This window comes from Salmo salar, chromosome ssa04 (genome assembly GCF_905237065.1).
Source record: "Salmo salar chromosome ssa04, Ssal_v3.1, whole genome shotgun sequence".
NCBI lineage: Eukaryota > Metazoa > Chordata > Actinopteri > Salmoniformes > Salmonidae > Salmo > Salmo salar.
This window is the reverse complement of record NC_059445.1, coordinates 4,246,241-4,267,043: the sequence shown is the minus strand read 5'-3', so window position 1 is coordinate 4,267,043 and position 20,803 is coordinate 4,246,241. Positions and strand designations below refer to the sequence as shown.

The window sequence follows — 20,803 nt, the reverse complement described above, 5'->3', positions numbered from 1 at the left end:
TCACTCTCTCTCTTCCCTCACTCACTCTCTCTTCCCTCACTCACTCTCTCTTTTCTCTCACTCACTCTCTCTTCCCTCACTCACACTCTCTCTTCCCTCACTCACTCTCTCTCTGTCTTCCCTCATTCACTCTCTCTCTTCCCTCACTCACTCTCTCTCTTCTCTCACTCACTCACTCTCTTCCCACACTCACTCACTCTCTCTCTTCCCTCACTCACTCACTCTCTCTCTTCCCTCACTCACTCTCTCTCTCTTCCCTCACTCACTCTCTCTCTCTCTTCCCTCACTCACTCTCTCTCCTCTTCCCTCACTCACTCACTCTCTCTCTTTCCTCACTCACTCTCTCACTCTCTTCCCTCACTCACTCTCTCCCTCTTCCCTCACTCACTCAATTCCCTCACTCACTCTCTCTCTCACTTCCCTCACTCACTCTCTCTCTTCCCTCACTCACTCTTCCCTCACTCTCTCTCTCTCTCCCTCACTCCTCTCTCTCTCTTCCCTCACTCACTCTCTCTCTCTTCCCTCACTCACTCTCTTTTCCCTCACTCACTCTCTTCCCTCACTTACTCTCTTCCTCACTCTTCACTCACTCTCTCTCTCTCTTCCCTCACTCGCTCTCTCTCTTCCATCACTCACTCTCTCTCCTCATTCACTCTCTTTCTCTCTTCCCTCACTCACTCTCTCTCTCTCTTCCCTCACTCACTCTCTCTCTCTCTTCCCTCACTCAGTCTCTCCCCTCACTCGCTCTCTCTCTCCCCTCACTCGCTCTCTCTCTCCCTCACTCGCTCTCTCTCCCCTCACTCGCTCTCTCTCTCTTCCCTCATTCACTCTCTCTCTCTTCCCTCAATCACTCTCTCTTCCCTCACTCACTCTCTCTCTCTCTTCCCTCACTCACTCTCTCTCTCTTCCCTCACTCACTCTCTCTCTCTTCCCTCACTCACTCTCTCTCTCTCTCTCTTCCCTCTCTCTCTCCTCCCTCTCTCTCTTCCCTCACTCTCTCTCTTACCTCACGCTCTCTTTCTCCTCCCACTCACACTCACTATCTCTCTCTTCCCTCACTCACTCTCCCTCTTCCTTCACTCACTCTCTCGTTTCGCTCACTCACTCTCTCTCTTCAATCACTCACTCGCTCTCTCTTCACTCTCTCTCTCCTCCCTCACTCACTGACTCTCTCTTCCCTCACTCACTCACTCTCTCTTCCCTCACTCACTGACTCTCTCTTCCCTCACTCTCACTCTCTCTTCCCTCACTCTCTCTCTCTCTTCCCTCACTCTCTCTCTCTCTTCCCTCACTCTCTCTCTCTCTTCCCTCACTCGCTCTCTCTCTTCCCTCACTCTCTCTCTTCCCTCACTCTCTCTCTTCCTCACTCACTCTCTTCCCTCACTCACTCTCTCTTCCCTCACTCACTCTCTCTTTCTCTCCTCACTCACTCTCTCTTTCCCTCACTCACACTCTCTCTCTTCCCTCACTCACACTCTCTCTCTTCCCTCACTCACTCTCTCTCTTCCCTCACTTCACTCTCTCTCTTCCCTCACTCACTCTCTCTCTTCCCTCACTCACTCTCTCTCTTCCCTCACTCACTCTCTCTCTCTCTTCCCTCACTCACTCTCTCTCTCTCTTCCCTCACTCACTCTCTCTCTCTCTTCCCTCACTCACTCTCTCTCTCTCTTTCCCTCACTCTCTCTCTCTCTTCCCTCACTCACTCTTTCTCTCTTCCCTCACTCTCTTTTCCCTCACTCACTCTCTTTCCCTCACTCACTCTCTCTCTTCCCTCACTCACTCTTTCACTCACGCTCTCTCTGTCTTCCCTCACTCACTCTCTCTCTCTTCCCTCACTTACTCTCTCTCTCTCTTCCCTCACTCTCTCTCTTCCCACCTCACTCTCTCTTCCCTCACTCACTCTCTTCCCTCACTCACTCACTCTCTCTCTCTTCCCTCACTCACTCTCTCTCTCTTCCCTCACTCACTCTCTCTCTCCCTCACTCACTCTCTCTCTCTTCCCTCACTCTCTCTCTCTTCCCTCACTCACTCTCCTCTCTTCCCTCACTCACTCTCTCCCCTCACTCGCTCTCTCTCTCCCCTCACTCGCTCTCTCTCTCCCCTCACTCGCTCTCTCTCCCTCCTTTCGCTCTCTCTCTCTTCCCTCATTCACTCTCTCTCTCTTCCCTCAATCACTCTCTCTTCCCTCATTCACTCTCTCTCTCTTCCCTCATTCACTCTCTCTCTCTTCCCTCACTCACTCTCTCTCTCTTCCCTCTCACTCCTCTCTCCCTCTCTCTTCCCTCTCTCTCTCCTCCCTCTCTCTCTCTTCCCTCACTCTCTCTCTTACCTCACTCTCTCTTTCTCCTCCCACTCACACTCACTATCTCTCTCTTCCCTCACTCACTCTCTCTCTTCCCTCACTCACTCTCTTCCCACACTCACTCACTCTCTCTCTTCCCACACTCACTCACTCTCTCTCTTCCCTCACTCACTCTCTCTCCCTCTTCCATCACTCACTCACTCTCTCTCTTTCCTCACTCTCTCTCACTCTCTTCCCTCACTAACTCTTTCCCTCTTCCCTCACTCTCTCAATTCCCTCACTCTCTCTCTCACTTCCCTCACTCACTATCTCTCTTCCCTCACTCACTCTTTCCTCACTCTCTCTCTCTCTTCCCTCACTCCCTCTCTCTCTCTTACCTCAATTACTCTCTCTCTCTTCCCTCACTCACTCTCTCTTCCCACACTCACTCTCTCTTCCCACACTCACTTACTCTCTTCCCTCCACTTACTCTCTTCCCTCACTCATTCCTCACTCTCTCTCTCTTCCCTCACTCACTCTCTCTCTTCCATCACTCACTCTCTCTCCTCATTCACTCTCTTTCTCTCTTCCCACACTCACTCTCTCTCTTCCCACACTCACTCTCTCTCTTCCCTCACTTACTCTCTCTCCCTCACTCATCTTCCCTCACTCTCTCTCTCTCTTCCCCACTCACTCTCTCTCTCTCCCATCACTCACTCTCTCTCCCTCACTCACTCTCTCTCTCTTCCCTCACTCACTCTCTCTCTCTTCCCTCCTCACCTCTCTCTTCCACTCTCTCTCTCTCTCCCTCACTCTGCTCTCTCTCTCTCCCTCACTCGCTCTCTCTCTCCCTCACTCACTCTCTCTCCCTCACTCTCTCTCTCTCTTCCCTCACTCACTCTCTCTCTTCCCTCACTCCTCTCTCTTCCCTCACTCACTCTCTCTCTCTTCCCTCACTCACTCTCTCTCTTCCCTCACTCACTCTCTCTCTCTTCCCTCATTCACTCTCTCCTCTCTTCCCTCACTCACTCTCTCTCTCTCTCTCTCCTCTCTCTCTCCTCTCTCTCTCTCTCTTCCCTCACTTCTCTCTTCCCTCACTCTCTCTCTCTCTCCCACTCACTCACTTCTCTCTCTTCCCTCACTCACTCTCTCTCTTCCCTCACTCACTCTCTCTCTTCCCTCACTCACTCTCTCTCTCCCTCCTCACTCTCTCTTCCCTCACTCACTCTCTCTCTCTTCCCTCACTCTCTCTCTCTCTTCCCTCACTCTCTCTCTTCCCTCACTCACTCTCTCTTTTCTCACTCCTCACTCTCTCTTCCCTCACTCTTTCCTCCTCACTCTCCTCTCTCTTCCCTCACTCTCTTTTCCCTCACTCTCTCTCTCTTCCTCTCACTCTCTTCCCTCACTCACTCTCCTTCCCTCACTCACTCTCTCTCTCTCCCCTCCTCACTCTCTCTCTTCCCTCACTCTCTCTCTCTCTTCCCTCACTCACTGACTCTCTCTTCCCTCACTCACTCTCTCTCTTCCCTCACTCACTCTCTCTTCCCTCACTCACTCTCTCTCTTCCCTCACTCACTCTCTCTCTTCCCTCACTCTCTCTCTCTTCCCTCACTCTCCCTCTCTACTCCCTCTCTCTCTCTTCCCTCACTCTCTCTCTCTTCCCTCACTCTCTCTTCCCTCACTCACTCTCTTCCCTCACTCACTCTCTCTTTCCCTCATCCTCTCTCTCTTTCCCTCACTCACTCTCTCTCTTCCCTCACTCACTCTCTCTTCCCTCACTCACTCTCTCTTCCCTCACTCACTCTCTCTCTTCCCTCACTCACTCTCTCTCTCACTCACTCTCTCTCTCTCTCTTCCCTCACTCACTCTCTCTCTCTTCCCTCACTCACTCTCTCTCTTCCCTCACTCATTCACTCACTCTCTCTCTCCTCCTCCTCACTCACTCACTCCCTCTTCCCTCACTCACTCACTCTCTTCCCTCACTCACTCCGTCACTCACTCTCATCCCTCGCTCACTCTCTCTCTCTCTCTCCCTCTTCCCTCACTCACTATTTCTCTCTTCCCTCATTCACTCTCTCTCTCTTCCCTCATTCACTCTCTTTCTCTCTTCCCTCACTCACTCTCTTTTCCCTCACTCCTCACTCTCGTCCCTCGCTCACTCTCTCTCTTCCCTCACTCACTCTCTCTCTTCCTCACTCACTCTCTCTCTTCCCTCACTCACTCTCTCTCTTCCCTCATTCACTCTCTTTCTCTCTTCCCTCACTCACTCTTTTCGCTCACTCACTCACTCTCGTCCCTCGCTCACTCTCCGTCTTCCCTCACTCACTCTTCCCTCACTCACTCTCTCTCTACCCTCACTCACTCTCTCTCTTCCTTCACTCACTCTCTCCTTCTCACTTCCCTCATTCTCTCTCTCTTCCCTCACTCTCTCTCTCTTCCCTCACTCTCTCTCTCTCTTCCCTCACTCACTCACTCTCTTCCCTCACTCACTCTCTTCCCTCACTCACTCTCTCTCTCCTCCCTCACTCACTCTCTCCCACTCTCCCTGTCCCACTCTCTCTCTTCCTTCACTCTATCTCTCATCCCACACTCTCTCTCTCTTTCCCTCTTCCTCCTCTCTCTCCTTCCCTCTATCTCTCTTTCCTCTCTCTTCCCTCACTCTTCTCTCTCTCGTCCCTCGCTCACTCTCTCTCTTCCCTCACTCCTCTTCCTTTACTTACTCTCTCTCTTCCCTCACTCATTCTATCCCCTAACTCTCTCTGTCTTCCTTCAATCACTCTCTCTCTCTTGCCTCACTCACTCTCTCTCCCCTCACTCTACTCTCTCTTCCCTCACTCCTCTCTCTCTTCCCTCACTCACTCTCTCTTCCCTCACTCACTCTCTCTCTTCCCTCACTCACTCTCTCTCTTCCCTCACTCACTCTCTCCCTCTCTCACCTCCCTCATTCTCTCTCTCTCTTCCCTCACTCTCTCTCTCTTCCCTCCCTCACTCTCTCTCTTCCCTCACTCTCTCTCTCTCTTCCCTCACTCACTCTCTGACCTCACTCACTCTCTCGCCTCTTTCTCTCTCTCGCCTCTTTCTCTCTCTCTCCTCTTTCTCTCTCTCTCCTCCCTCACTCACTCCCACTCTCCCTGTCCCACTCTCTCTCTTCCTTCACTCTCTCTCTCGTCTCTCTCATGTCCCTCTATCTCTCTTTCACTCTGACTTCCCTCTCTCCCTCTCTTCCCTCATTGTCTCTTTCTCTTTACTCACTCTCTCTCTCTTCCCTTACTCTCTCTCTCCCTCTTCCTCAAACTCTCTCTCATCCCTCACTCTCTCTCTCTTCCCTCACTCTCTCTCTCGCTCTTCCCTCATTCTCTCTCTCTTTCTTTCTCTCTCTCTCCCCCTCTTCCATCACTCTCTCTCCCCTCACTCTCCCTTCCCTCATTCTCCCTTCCCTCATTCTCTCTTCCGTCATTCTCTCTTCCCACTCTCTCTCCCCACACTCTCCCCCACACTCGCTCTCTCTCTTCCCACACTCCCTCACTCTTTCTCTCCCTCACTCTCTCTCTCTCACTCTCTCTGTCTGTCTCTCTTTGTCTCTCTCTCACTCTCTTCACTTACTCTCACTCTTCCCTCACTCTCTCTCTCTTCCCTCACTCACTCTCTCCCGCTCTCCCTGTCCCACTCACTCTCTCTTCCTTCATTATCTCTCTCTTCCCTCACTCTCTCTCTTCCCTCACTCTCTCTCTCTTTCCTCACTCTCTCTCTCTTTCCTCACACACTCACTCCCTCACTCACTCTCTCTTCCCTCCGTCTTTCTCTCTGTCTTCCCTCAGTCTTTCTCTCTCACTCTCTCTCTCAATCTCTCTCTCACTTTCTTCCCTCACCCTCTCCCTTCCCTCACTCTCTCTCTCTCTCTTCCCTCACTCTCTCTTGCCTCACTCTCTTCCCTCACTCCCTCTTGCCTCACTCTCTCTTCCCTCACTCTCTCTCTCTCTTCCCTCATTCTCTCTCTTCACTCTCTCTCTTCCCTCCCTCTCTCTCTTTCCCCTCACTCTCCCCTCCCTCCCTCTCTCTCTCTCTCTCCCTCCTCTCTCTCTCCCTCCTCCTCTCTCTTCTCTCTCTCTCTCTCTCTTCCCTCCTCTCTCTTCTTCCTACTCTCTCTCTCTCTTCTTTCCCTCATCTCTCTCTCCCTCTACTTCTCTCTCTTCCCTCACTCTCTCTCTCTTCCCTCACTCTCTCTCTCACTCTCCTCTCTTCCCTCACTCTCTCTCTCCCTCTCCTCTCTCTCTTCCTCTCTCCTCTCTCCCTCTCTCCTCTCTCTCTCCTCTCTCTCTCTCTCCTCTTCTCTCTCTTCCCTCTCTCCTTCTCTCTCCTCTCTCTTCCTCTTTCTCTTCCCTCTTCACTCTCTCTCTTCTCTCCCCTCCCCTCCTCTCTCTCTCTCTCTCTCCTCTCTCTCTCTCTCTCTCTCTCTCTCTCCCCCTCTCTCTCTCCTCTCCCTCTCTCTCTCCAGTGCTTTACACTGCAGCAGTCTTTATTATTGTTTTCAATGCTCTTCCCTTTGAGGTTCAGCGTCGCTGGACTATTATTGCCCTGTCAGACATATTTGGGTTGACATTTTAGTTAAAGGGAGGTTCCTGCCAGTTTATTGTGTCTTGTTATTTGAACTGTATTGATGTGGTACTAATGACATGTGGCCCAGAAGATTGTGGACATTTTAAGGTCTTTGTTTGTCTATGACCCCCCACCATTCATACCCTCTGCACTCCTCCACTGGGAGGTAATACAATTTATTACAAATCCTCTAATGTTGATGACTGGGTTCTTTCTTGTAAATAGTTTCTATGAAGTTGCCGTTAAATTGCTCTGCCATCATTATTGTATGAGGTATTATTGGTGGGATTTCCCCTGTGCTGTGATGGGTGTTTTATATGGTGTGTCTTATCTTTTCTCTCCACTGGCTATCTGGCTAACAGCCTACACTCTAGACAGTCTCTTCTGCTGATGTGTGTGTGTCTGGTAGTGGGTCTCTCTCTATCCTACTCCGTTCCTTTCTGCAGGGTTAATACCTGCCTGGTGCCGCAACAAAATCTTTACCTTTACCCCTCTCTAACAATACCGCTACAAGATTTACCAACACTTGAAGTTTTATATGTCAAATGTTTCTACAAGATAATAACACACTAGCATCACATAATCACTAACCACCACACATGTTCAGACTCACCTCAGCTGTGAGATGTAGGGCAGACACTGAAGGAAACTCCTCACTTCACTCTCTTCATCTGACCAGCCCTTCAGCTCTACTGGTTTCTTCTCTGGTTGGAGTTTCAGCACTTCTAGGAGGAGGAGGCCTTTCTCTCTGAGAGGTCTATGGACCAGGCTGCAGGAGCTGACTGGTAAACTGGCTGTAATGCTGGAAGGACACTCCTGCCTGTTTGAGTCTCATAGTCCTTCACATGTGAGTACAGATCCAGCAGGAAATCACTCTGTTCAGAATTGTCTCTCATATCGGCAAAAGGAAAGGTGCTGTAGGTACACACTGATGATACCAGATTCAGTGTCTTCTCTCCTGTCTGCTCCTCCCTCTCTGCTGCTTGAGACAGGAGATCCACCAGGAACATCTGCTTTGAGGATCAGACCTCCGTGGACAGAAACTGCAACAAGGACGGTAACAGCTGATTCGGACATGGATGAACACATGAAACCAGTCATAGTTAAAGATATATGAAGTAGTTATACATTTTACATAATGTGCTTTGGTTATATGTTAAAGTATTTAGTTTTTGGGGACATTCATGATTTATCTGTGACATTTAGTAATGTAACATTAGTGATGTCAGGAAATGGGCTGATAAATGTTCCCAGATTCACCAACATGTGTAGTTTTATATGGAGCCTTCACCGTGTGCTGCCACTTTGCATCAGCAGTCAGAAAGGAGACTCTCTGGGGGCAGTTTGATAGTGTGATGCTGCACAACTCTAGTTTATTTTCCCTCTTCCCTCACTCTCTCTTATCTCACTCACTCTCACCTCTCTTTCTCTCTCTCTTCCCTCACTCACTCTCACCTCTCTTTCTCTCTCTCTTCCCTCATTCTCTAACACTTCCCTCACTCTCTCTCTCTCTCCCTCACTCACTCTCTCTCTCTTCTCTCTTCCCTCACTCACTATCTTTCTCTCTCTTCACTCACTCACTCACTCACTCACTCACTCACTCACTCACTCACTCACTCACTCACTCACTCACTCACTCACTCACTCACCTTTCCTTCTCTCTCTTCTGTCTCATCCCTATCTCTTCTCTCTCTTCCCTCACTCTCTCTCTTCCTCTCTCTATCTCTCTCTCTCTTCACTCTCTCTCTCTCTTCCCTCACTCTCTCGGTCTCTCTTCCCTCACTCTCTCGGTCTCTCTTCCCTCACTATCTCAGTCTCTCTCTATCTCTTCCCTCACTCACTCTCACTCCCTCACTCTTCTCTTCCCTCACTCTCTCCCTCTTCCCTCACTCTCTCTCTCTCTTCCCTCACTCTCTCCCTCTTCCCTCAGTCTCTCATACTCTCTCTTAATCCCTCACTCACTCTCTCCCACTTCCCTCTCTCCTCACTCCCTCTTCCCTCACTCTCTCTCTTTCTCACTCTCTCTCTCCTTACTCTTTTCTCTTCCCTCACTCTCTATCTTACCTCACTCTCTCTTCCCTCATTCTCCCTCTCTCTTCTCACACTCACTCTCTCTCTCTTCCCACACTCTCACTCTCTCTCTCTCTCTCATTCTCTCTTCCCTCACTCTCTCTCTTCCCTCACTCTCTCTCTTTCCCCTAACTCTCTCTCTTGCCTCACTCTCTCTCTCTTCCTCACTATCTCTCTCATCCCTCACTCTCTCTCCCATCCCTCACTCTCTTTTTCACTATCTCTCTCCTCACTCTCTTCCCTCACTCTCTCTCTCTTCCCTTACTCTCTCTCTTCCCTCTCTCTTTCTTCCCACACTCTCTCTCTCTCTCTCCCTCACTCTCTCCCCCTCTCTCTCTTCCCTCACTCATCTCTCTCTCTTCCCTCATTCTCTCTCTCTTCTCAAACTCACTCTCTCTCTCCCTCACTCTCTCCCTCTCTATTCCCTCATTCTCTCTCTCTTCCATCACTCTCTCTCTCTTCCCTCTCTCTCTCTCTTTTCCCTCACTCCCTCTCTCTTCTGTCACGCTCTCTCTCATCCCTAACTCATCGCTCTCTTCCCTCACTACCTCTCTCATTTCCCTCTCTTCCCTCACTCTCTCTTCCACCATTTCTCTCTCTCTTCCCTCTCTCTCTCTCTCTTCCCTCACCCTCTCTCTCTTCCCTCATTCTCTCTCTTCCCCTCACTCTCTCTCTCTCCCTCACACTCTCTCTTTCTTCCCTCACTCTCTCTCTCTTCCCTCACTCTCTCTCTTCCCTCACTCTCTCTTTCCCTCTCTCTCTCTCTTCCCTCACTCTCTCTTCCCTCACTCTCTCTTTCTCTCTCCTCTTTCTCTCTCTTCCTCTTTCTCTTTCCTCTCCTCTTTTCCCTCTCTTCTTCTCTCTCTCTCTCTTTCCCTCACTCTCTCTCTCTTCTCTTCTTCTCTCTTTTCTCTCTCTCTTTCCCTCACTCTCTCTCTCTCTTGGCTCCCTCTCTCTCTCTCTCTTCCCTCACTCTCTCTCTTCCCTCACTCTCTCTCTTCCCTCACTCACTCTCTCTCTCTCTCTTCCCTCACTCTCTCTCTCTCTTCCCTCACTCTCTCTCTCTTCCCTCACTCTCTCTCTTCCCTCCTCTCTCTCTCTACCCTCCTCTCTCTCTCTCTCTTCCCTCACTCTCTCTCATCTTCACCTCTCATTCTACTCTCTCTCTTCCCTTACTCTCTCGTCTCTCTTCCCTCACTCTCTCTCTCTCTCTCCCTCACTCTCTCTCTCTCTCCCTCGCTCTCTCTCTTCCCTCACTCCCTCTCTCTCTTCCCTCACTCTCTCTCTCTTCCCTCACTCTCTCTCTCTCTTCCCTCACTCTCTTCCCTCACTCCCTCACTCTCTTCCCTCCCTCTCTCTCTTCCCTCTCCCTTCTCTCTCTTCCCTCACTTCCTCTCTCTTTCTCTCTTCCCACCCTCTCTCTCCTCTCTCCCTCACTCTCTCTCTTCCCTCACTCTCTCTCCTTCCCTCACACCCTCTCTCCCTTCCCAGACACCCCTCTCTCTCTTCCCTCATTCTCTCTCTCTCTTCCTCATTCTCTCTTTCTCTTCCCTCACTCTCTCTCCCTCTCTCCCCTCACTCTCTCCCTCTCTCCCCTCACTCTCTCTCTTCCCTCATTCCCCCTCACTCTCTCATTTCCCTCATTCTCCCTCTCTCATTTCCCTCTCTCTCTCTCTCTCTCTCTCTCTCTCTCACTCTCACTCTCACTCTCTCCAGTGCTTTACACTGCAGCAGTCTTTATTATTGTTTTCAATGCTCGTCCCTTTGAGGTTCAGCATCGCTGGACTATTATTGCCCTGCCAGACATATTTGGGTTGACATTTTAGTTAAAGGGAGGTTTCTTGCCAGTTTATTGTGTCTTGTTATTTGAACTGTATTGATGTGGTACTAATGACATGTGGCCCAGAAGATTGTGGACATTTTAAGGCCTTTGTTTGTCTATGACCCCCCACCATTCATACCCTCTGCACTCCTCCACTGGGAGGTAATACAGATTATTACAAATCCTCTAATGTTGATGACTGGGTTCTTTCTTGTAAATAGTTTCTATGAAGTTGCCGTTAAATTGCTCTGCCATCATTATTGTATGAGGTATTATTGGTGGGATTTCCCCTGTGCTGTGATGGGTGTTTTATATGGTGTGTCTTATCTTTTCTCTCCACTGGCTATCTGGCTAACAGCCTACACTCTAGACAGTCTCTTCTGCTGATGTGTGTGTGTCTGGTAGTGGGTCTCTCTCTATCCTACTCCGTTCCTTTCTGCAGGGTTAATACCTGCCTGGCGCCCCAACAAAATCTTTACCTTTACCCCTCTCTAACAATACCGCTACAAGATTTACCAACACTTGAAGTTTTATATGTCAAAAGTTTCTACAAGATAATAATCACTAGCATCACATAATCACTAACCACCACACATGTTCAGACTCAGCTCAGCTGTGAGATGTAGGACAGACACTGAAGGAAACTCCTCACTTCACTCTCTTCATCTGACCAGCCCTTCAGCTCTACTGGTTTCTTCTCTGGTTGGAGTTTCAGCACTTCTAGGAGGAGGGAGGCCTTTCTCTCTGAGAGGTCTATGGACCAGACTGCAGGAGCTGACTGGTAAACTGGCTGTAATGCTGGAAGGACACTCCTGCCTGTTTGAGTCTCATAGTCCTTCACATGTGAGTACAGATCCAGCAGGAAATCACTCTGTTTAGAATTGTCTCCATTGGGAAAAGGAAAGGTGTTGTAAGTACACACTGATGATACCAGCTTCAGTGTCTTCTCTCCTGTCTGCTCCTCCCACTCTGCTGCTTGAGACAGGAGATCCACCAGGAACTTGATCCGCTTTGAGGGATCAGACCTCCGTGGACAGAAACTGCAACAAGGACAGTAACAGCTGATTCAGACATGGATGAACACATGAAACCAGTCATAGTTAAAGATATATGAAGTAGTTATACATTTACATAATGTGCTTTGGTTATATGTTAAAGTATTTAGTTTTAGAGACATTCACATGATTTATCTGTGACATTTAGTAATGTAACATTAGTTATGTCAGGAAATGGGCTGATAAATGTTCCCAGATTCACCAACATGTGTAGTTTTATACGGAGCCTTCACCGTGTGCTGCCACTTTGCATCAGCAGTCAGAAAGGAGACTCTCTGGGGGCAGTTTGATAGTGTGATGCTGCACAACTCTGGTTTTTCTCTCTTCTCTCTCCCCTCTCTCTCTCTTAGCTCACTCACTCTCACCTCTCTTTCTCTCTCTCTTCCCTCACTCACTCTCACCTCTCTTTCTCTCTCTCTTCCCTCATTCTCTAACACTTCCCTCACTCTCTCTCTCTTCCCTCACTCACTCTCTCTCTCTTTCTCTCTTCCCTCACTCACTCTCTTTCTCTCTCTTCACTCACTCACTCACTCACTCACTCACTCACTCACTCACTCACTCACCTTTCCTTCTCTCTCTCTTCTCTCTCTTCCCTATCTCTTCTGTCTCATCCCTCACTCTCTCTCGCTTCATTCTCTCTCTATCTCTCTCTCTCTTCACTCTCTCTCTCTCTTCCCTCACTCTCTCGGTCTCTCTTCCCTCACTCTCTCGGTCTCTCTTCCCTCACTATCTCAGTCTCTCTCTATCTCTTCCCTCACTCACTCTCACTCCCTCACTTTCTCTTCCCTCACTCTCTCCCTCTTCCCTCACTCTCTGTCTCTTCCCTCAATCTATCTTTCTCAATTCCCTCACTCACTCTCTCCCTCTTCCCTCAGTCTCTCATACTCTCTCTTATCCCTCACTCACTCTCTCCCACTCCCTCTCTCCTCACTCCCTCTTCCCTCACTCTCTCTCTTTTCCTCACTCTCTCTCTCCTTCCACTCTTCTCTTCCCTCACTCTCTCTCTTACCTCTCTCTCTCTTCCCTCATTCTCCCTCTCTCTTCTCACACTCACTCTCTCTCTCTTCCCTCACTCTCACTCTCTCTCTCTCTCTCTTCTCTCTTCCCTCACTCTCTCTCTTCCCTCACTCTCTCTCTTCCTCACTCTCTCTCTCTTCCCTCACTCTCTCTCTCTTCCTCACCTTCTCTCTCTTCCCTCACTCTCTCTCCCATCCCTCACTCTCTTTTCTCACTATCTCTCTCCTCACTCTCTCTCTTCCCTCTCTCTCTTCCCACACTCTCTCTCTCTCTTCTCCCTCACTCTCTCCCCCCTCTCTCTCTTCCCTCACTCCTCTCTCTCTCTTCCCTCATTCTCTCTCTCTTCTCCTCACTCTCTCTCTCCCTCACTCTCTCCCTCTCTATTCCCTCATTCTCTCTCTCTTCCTCACTCTCTCTCTCTCTCTTCCCTCACTCTCTCTCTTTCCCTCACTCTCTCTCTCTCTTCCCTCACTCTCTCTCTCATCCCTCACGCACTCTCATCCCTCACGCGCTCTCTTCCCTCACTACCTCTCTCATTTCCCTCTCTTCCCTCACTCTCTCTCTCTTCACACCATCTCCCTCTCTCCCCTCACTCTCTCCCTCTCTCCCCTCACTCTCTCTCTTCCCTCATTCCCCCTCACTCTCTCATTTCCCTCATTCTCTCTCTCTCATTTCCCTCTTCTCTCTCTCTCTCTCTCTCTCTCTCTCTCACTCTCACTCTCACTCTCTCCAGTGCTTTACACTGCAGCAGTCTTTATTATTGTTTTCAATGCTCTTCCCTTTGAGGTTCAGCGTCGCTGGACTATTATTGCCCTGCCAGACATATTTGGGTTGACATTTTAGTTAAAGGGAGGTTTCTTGCCAGTTTATTGTGTCTTGTTATTTGAACTGTATTGATGTGGTACTAATGATATGTGGCCCAGAAGATTGTGGACATTTTAAGGCCTTTGTTTGTCTATGACCCCCCACCATTCATACCCTCTGCACTCCTCCACTGGGAGGTAATACAGATTATTACAAATCCTCTAATGTTGATGACTGGGTTCTTTCTTGTAAATAGTTTCTATGAAGTTGCCGTTAAATTGCTCTGCCATCATTATTGTATGAGGTATTATTGGTGGGATTTCCCCTGTGCTGTGATGGGTGTTTTATATGGTGTGTCTTATCTTTTCTCTCCACTGGCTATCTGGTTAACAGGCTACACTCTAGACAGTCTCTTCTGCTGATGTGTGTGTGTCTGGTAGTGGGTCTCTCTCTATCCTACTCTTTTCCTTTCTGCAGGGTTAATACCTGCCTGGCGCCCCAACAAAATCTTTACCTTTACCCCTCTCTAACAATACCGCTACAAGATTTACCAACACTTGAAGTTTTATATGTCAAATGTTTCTACAAGATAATAACAACTAGCATCACATAATCACTAACCACCACACATGTTCAGACACACCTCAGCTGTGAGATGTAGGACAGACACTGAAGGAAACTCCTCACTTCACTCTCTTCATCTGACCAGCCCTTCAGCTCTACTGGTTTCTTCTCTGGTTGGAGTTTCAGCACTTCTAGGAGGAGGGAGGCCTTTCTCTCTGAGAGGTCTATGGACCAGGCTGCAGGAGCTGACTGGTAAACTGGCTGTAATGCTGGAAGGACACTCCTGCCTGTTTGAGTCTCATAGTCCTTCACATGTGAGTACAGATCCAGCAGGAAATCACTCTGTTCAGAATTGTCTCCATTGGGAAAAGGAAAGGTGTTGTAAGTACACACTGATGATACCAGCTTCAGTGTCTTCTCTCCTGTCTGCTCCTCCCACTCTGCTGCTTGAGACAGGAGATCCACCAGGAACTTGATCCGCTTTGAGGGATCAGACCTCCGTGGACAGAAACTGCAACAAGGACAGTAACAGCTGATTCAGACATGGATGAACACATGAAACCAGTCATAGTTAAAGATATATGAAGTAGTTATACATTTACATAATGTGCTTTGGTTATATGTTAAAGTATTTAGTTTTTAGAGACATTCACATGATTTATCTGTGACATTTAGTAATGCAACATTAGTTATGTCAGGAAATGGGCTGATAAATGTTCCCAGATTCACCAACATGTGTAGTTTTATACGGAGCCTTCACCGTGTGCTGCCACTTTGCATCAGCAGTCAGAAAGGAGACTCTCTGGGGGCAGTTTGATAGTGTGATGCTGCACAACTCTGGTTTTTCTCTCTTCTCTCTCCCCTCTCTCTCTCTTATCTCACTCACTCTCACCTCTCTTTCTCTCTCTCTTCCCTCACTCACTCTCACCTCTCTTTCTCTCTCTCTTCCCTCATTCTCTAACACTTCCCTCACTCTCTCTCTCTTCCCTCACTCACTCTCTCTCTCTTTCTCTCTTCCCTCACTCACTCTCTTTCTCTCTCTTCACTCACTCACTCACTCACTCACTCACACACTCACTCACTCACTCACTCACTCACTCACTCACTCACTCACTCACTCACTCACTCACTCACTCACTCACTCACTGACCTTTCCTTCTCTCTCTCTTCTCTCTCTTCCCTATCTCTTCTGTCTCATCCCTCACTCTCTCTCGCTTCATTCTCTCTCTATCTCTCTCTCTCTTCACTCTCTCTCTCTCTTCCCTCACTATCTCAGTCTCTCTCTATCTCTTCCCTCACTCACTCTCACCCCCTCACTTTCTCTTCCCTCACTCTCTCCCTCTTCCCTCACTCTCTCCCTCTTCCCTCACTCTCTCCCTCTTCCCTCAGTCTCTCATACTCTCTCTTATCCCTCACTCACTCTCTCCCACTCCCTCTCTCCTCACTCCCTCTTCCCTCACTCTCTCTCTTTTCTCACTCTCTCTCTCCTTACTCTTTTCTCTTCCCTCACTCTCTATCTTACCTCACTCTCTCTTCCCTCATTCTCCCTCTCTCTTCTCACACTCACTCTCTCTCTCTTCCCACACTCTCACTCTCTCTCTCTCTCTCATTCTCTCTTCCCTCACTCTCTCTCTTCCCTCACTCTCTCTCTTTCCCTAACTCTCTCTCTCTTGCCTCACTCTCTCTCTCTTCCTCACTATCTCTCTCATCCCTCACTCTCTCTCCCATCCCTCACTCTCTTTTTCACTATCTCTCTCCTCACTCTCTTCCCTCACTCTCTCTCTCTTCCCTTACTCTCTCTCTTCCCTCTCTCTTTCTTCCCACACTCTCTCTCTCTCTCTCCCTCACTCTCTCCCCCTCTCTCTCTTCCCTCACTCATCTCTCACTCTTCCCTCATTCTCTCTCTCTTCTCAAACTCACTCTCTCTCTCCCTCACTCTCTCCCTCTCTATTCCCTCATTCTCTCTCTCTTCCATCACTCTCTCTCTCTTCCCTCTCTCTCTCTCTTTTCCCTCACTCCCTCTCTCTCTTTCTGTCACGCTCTCTCTCATCCCTAACTCACTCGCTCTCTTCCCTCACTACCTCTCTCATTTCCCTCTCTTCCCTCACTCTCTCTTCACACCATTTCTCTCTCTCTTCCCTCACTCTCTCTCTCTCTTCCCGCACACCCTCTCTCTCTTCCCTCATTCTCTCTCTTCCCTCACTCTCTCTCTCTTCCCTCACACCCTCTCTTTCTTCCCTCACGCTCTCTCTCTCTTCCCTCACTCTCTCTTTCCTCACTCTCTCTCTTCCCTCACACTCTCTCTCTCTTCCCTCACTCTCTCTTTCCTCACTCTCTCTATTCCCTCCCTCTATCTCTCTACCCTCCCTCTTTCTCTCTCTCTTCCCTCACTTTCTCTCATCCCTCACTCTCTCATTCACTCTCTCTCTTCCCTTACTCTCTCGCTCTCTCTTCCATCATTCTCTCCCTCTCTCCCCTCACTCTCTCTCTCTTCCCTCCCTCTCTCTCTTCCCCCACTCCCTCTCTCTCTTCCCTCACTCTCTCTCTCATCCCTCACTCACTCTCATCCCTCACTACCTCTCTTCCCTCACTACCTCTCTCATTTCCCTCTCTTCCCTCACTCTCTCTCTCTTCACACCATCTCTCTCTCTCCCCTCACTCTCTCTCTTCCCTCACTCTCTCTCCCTTCCCGCACACCCTCTCTCCCTTCCCGCACACCCTCTCTCTCTTCCCTCATTCTCTCTCTCTCTTCCCTCATTCTCTCTTTCTCTTCCCTCACTCTCTCTCCCTCTCTCCCCTCACTCTCTCTCTCTTCCCTCCCTCTCTCTCTTCCCTCACTCCCTCTCTCTCTTCCCTCACTCCCTCTCTCTCTTCCCTCACTCTCTCTCTCTTTCCCTCACTCTCTCTTCCCTCACTCCCTCTCTCTCTTCCCTCACTCTCTCTCTTTCCCTCACTCTCTCTCTCTTCCCTCACTCTCTCTCTCATCCCTCACGCACTCTCATCCTCACGCACTCTCTTCCCTCACTACCTCTCTCATTTCCCTCTCTTCCCTCACTCTCTCTCTTCCCTCACTCTCTCTCCCTTCCCGCACACCCTCTCTCCCTTCCCGCACACCCTCTCTCTCTTCCCTCATTCTCTCTCTCTCTTCCCTCATTCTCTCTTTCTCTTCCCTCACTCTCTCTCCGTCTCTCCCCTCACTCTCTCCCTCTCTCCCCTCACTCTCTCTCTTCCCTCATTCCCCCTCACTCTCTCATTTCCCTCATTCTCTCTCTCTCATTTCCCTCTTCTCTCTCTCTCTCTCTCTCTCTCTCTCACTCTCACTCTCTCCAGTGCTTTACACTGCAGCAGTCTTTATTATTGTTTTCAATGCTCTTCCCTTTGAGGTTCAGCGTCGCTGGACTATTATTGCCCTGCCAGACATATTTGGGTTGACATTTTAGTTAAAGGGAGGTTTCTTGCCAGTTTATTGTGTCTTGTTGTTTGAACTGTATTGATGTGGTACTAATGACATGTGGCCCAGAAGATTGTGGACATTTTAAGGTCTTTGTTTGTCTATGACCCCCCCACCATTCATACCCTCTGCACTCCTCCACTGGGAGGTAATACAGATTATTACAAATCCTCTAATGTTGATGACTGGGTTCTTTCTTGTAAATAGTTTCTATGAAGTTGCCGTTAAATTGCTCTGCCATCATTATTGTATGAGGTATTATTGGTGGGATTTCCCCTGTGCTGTGATGGGTGTTTTATATGGTGTGTCTTATCTTTTCTCTCCACTGGCTATCTGGCTAACAGGCTACACTCTAGACAGTCTCTTCTGCTGATGTGTGTGTGTCTGGTAGTGGGTCTCTCTCTATCCTACTCCGTTCCTTTCTGCAGGGTTAATACCTGCCTGGCGCTCAACAAAATCTTTACCTTTACCCCTCTCTAACAATACTGCTACAAGATTTACCAACACTTGAAGTTTTATATGTCAAATGTTTCTACAAGATAATAGCCACTAGCATCACATAATCACTAACCACCACACATGTTCAGACTCACCTCAGCTGTGAGATATAGGACAGACACTGAAGGAAACTCCTCACTTCACTCTCTTCATCAGACCAGCCCTTCAGCTCTACTGGTTTCTTCTCTGGTTGGAGTTTCAGCACTTCTAGGAGGAGGGAGGCCTTTCTCTTTGAGAGGTCTATGGACCAGGCCGTAGGACTGGCTGACTTGTAAACTGGCTGTAATGCTGGAAGGAAACTCCTGCCTGTTTGAGTCTCATAGTCCTTCACATGTGAGTACAGATCCAGCAGGAAATTACATTTCTGATAGTGATATACTTCAGACAGTGACAACACTTTCTCTACAGTTGTTTGTATGGTTCCTCTCTCATGGAGAGCTGCTTGAAGACACAAGATTCAGTAGGAATGTCTTCTCTCTCTTTCTCCTCTCTATATTATCCATCAGTGGAAGAAATCTGAACAAACAGTTTAAAACACAGATGATATACAGGTGAGTGATGAGGACTGATATGAGTAACAGGGTTGGGGAACTGAAAACTAATACCACCATATGACTCCATCTTTTAAAACAATGCAACTATGAATTGGAATTTTGTTCAATTTAAATTCCTACTGAATTAGAGTTTCTACAGCATCTTCATATGTGCATGTATTAAAAAGATAAAGACAGTGTAAAACATAAATACTATCTACACCAGTTCAATGACATATGGACTCTTGTTGGATAAACTCACTCACCTCAGCTGTGAGATGTAGGACAGACACTGAAGGAAACTCCTCACTTCACTCTCTTCATCTGACCAGCCCTTCAGCTCTACTGGTTTCTTCTCTGGTTGGAGTTTCAGCACTTCTAGGAGGAGGGAGGCCTTTCTCTCTGAGAGGTCTATGGACCAGACTGCAGGAGCTGACTGGTAAACTGGCTGTAATGCTGGAAGGACACTCCTGCCTGTTTGAGTCTCATAGTCCTTCACATGTGAGTACAGATCCAGCAGGAAAACATCTTTCTGATTGTGATATACTTCAGACAGGGACAACACTTTCTCTACAGTTGTTTGTATGGTTCCTCTCTCATGGAGAGCTGCTTGAAGACACAGATCCAGTAGGAATGTCTTCTCTCTCTTTCTCCTCTCTAGATTATCCTTCAGTGGAGGAAATCTGAACAAACAGTTTACAACACAGATGATATACAGGTGAGTGATGAGGACTGATATGAGTAACGGGGTTGGGGAACTGAAAACTAATAGCTCCATATGACTCCATCTTTTAAAACAATGCAACTATGAATTGGAATTTTGTTCAATTTAAATTCCTACTGAATTAGAGTTTCTACAGCATCTTCATATGTGCATGTATTAAAAAGATAAAGACAGTGTAAAACATAAATACTATCTACACCAGTTCAATGACATATGGACTCTTGTTGGATAAACTCACTCACCTCAGCTGTGAGATGTAGGGCAGACACTGAAGGAAACTCCTCACTTCACTCTCTTCATCTGACCAGCCCTTCAGCTCTACTGGTTTCTTCTCTGGTTGGAGTTTCAGCACTTCTAGGAGGAGGGAGGCCTTTCTCTCTGAGAGGTCTATGGACCAGACTACATGACTGGCTGACTGGTAAAGTGGCTTCAATGATGGAAGGACACTCCTGGCTGTTTGATTCCTATTGTACTTCACATGAGAGTACAGATCCAGCAGGATGTCATATCTCTCAGTTTGATACACAGAGAACATTGACAGCAGTGTGTTCACAGTTCTCTGGAGCGTTTCTCTGTGATCTAGTGCTGCTTGTAGACACAAATCTAGTAGGGCTGCTTTCTCTTCTGTTTCCAGTCTTTCAAGGGATCCTCTCTGATGTTGTAGAGGGGTAAACCTGTAACCCATAAAACATAAGAATGTCTATGTTCAGATAGAAGCAGGGAGAATGTGACTGCTGGCTCTTTTACAGACTGAATACTGTTGTCATGTGTGTCTATCTTGTTGTGTTGTTGTAATGTCTTCATAAAAAATACTAGTATACTAGACTGCAGTATTTACTGTAGTTAAAAAAAATCTTTACAGTAGTAATTACTGTAGTATTTTGGGGAATTTATTGTAGTATTTACTGTAGTATTCTATAGTAAAGTGTAATTATTTGTTCATGTGGGCACTCACCTGAACTTGATGATATTTGGTAGACACTTTAAGATGGTTTTGCTGAGAGCTTCACTGAGAACAGTTCTCTGATCCCAGTGTAGACAGAGATGAACCCTCTCTAGACTCTGCTTCATCACTTCTTCTGCTCTCTCAAACACTCGTATTTCACCCTGGACTGGAAGCTGCAACTCATTTCCACAGAGACCAAGTAAGGTGGTGAAGTCCATTTCTGCCTCACTGCTCAGCAAAGTTATCCAGAGTTGACACAGCATTGAGGGGTCAGATGAATCATCAGAGGATGGTCTTTAAAAGATAATATATACTGATTATTTCAAAGTAGCATGAAACAGAAGTGTTTATAACTCAGTATCTGAATGGAAGAGAATATAAGATACATTGTGATGAAACAACCCATCTTAAAAATATATCTTTCTTTTACTGGTTAATTGGA

The 20,803-nt window shown here is 48.1% G+C and overlaps 1 protein-coding gene across 3 annotated transcripts in view; it reads right to left on the bottom strand.

The window, feature by feature from the left end:
* Nucleotides 1-20,111, bottom strand: part of LOC123742387 (uncharacterized) — a 31,940-nt gene extending 11,829 nt beyond the window's left edge. The window contains exons 1-4 of one of the 3 annotated variants that reach the window (XM_045716332.1): nt 19,658-20,111; nt 18,958-19,374; nt 14,289-14,720; nt 11,613-11,809 (exon numbers count right to left, since the gene is read on the bottom strand). In XM_045716332.1, coding sequence (XP_045572288.1) covers nt 11,613-11,809; nt 14,289-14,720; nt 18,958-19,374; nt 19,658-20,100 — 1,489 coding nt within the window. In that variant the 5' untranslated portion in view covers nt 20,101-20,111. The remainder of the gene's footprint in view (nt 1-11,612; nt 11,810-14,288; nt 14,721-18,957; nt 19,375-19,657) is intronic. The other 2 variants (XM_045716334.1, XM_045716333.1) reach the window with 2 other exon arrangements.
* Nucleotides 20,112-20,803: the final 692 nt, after the last annotated feature.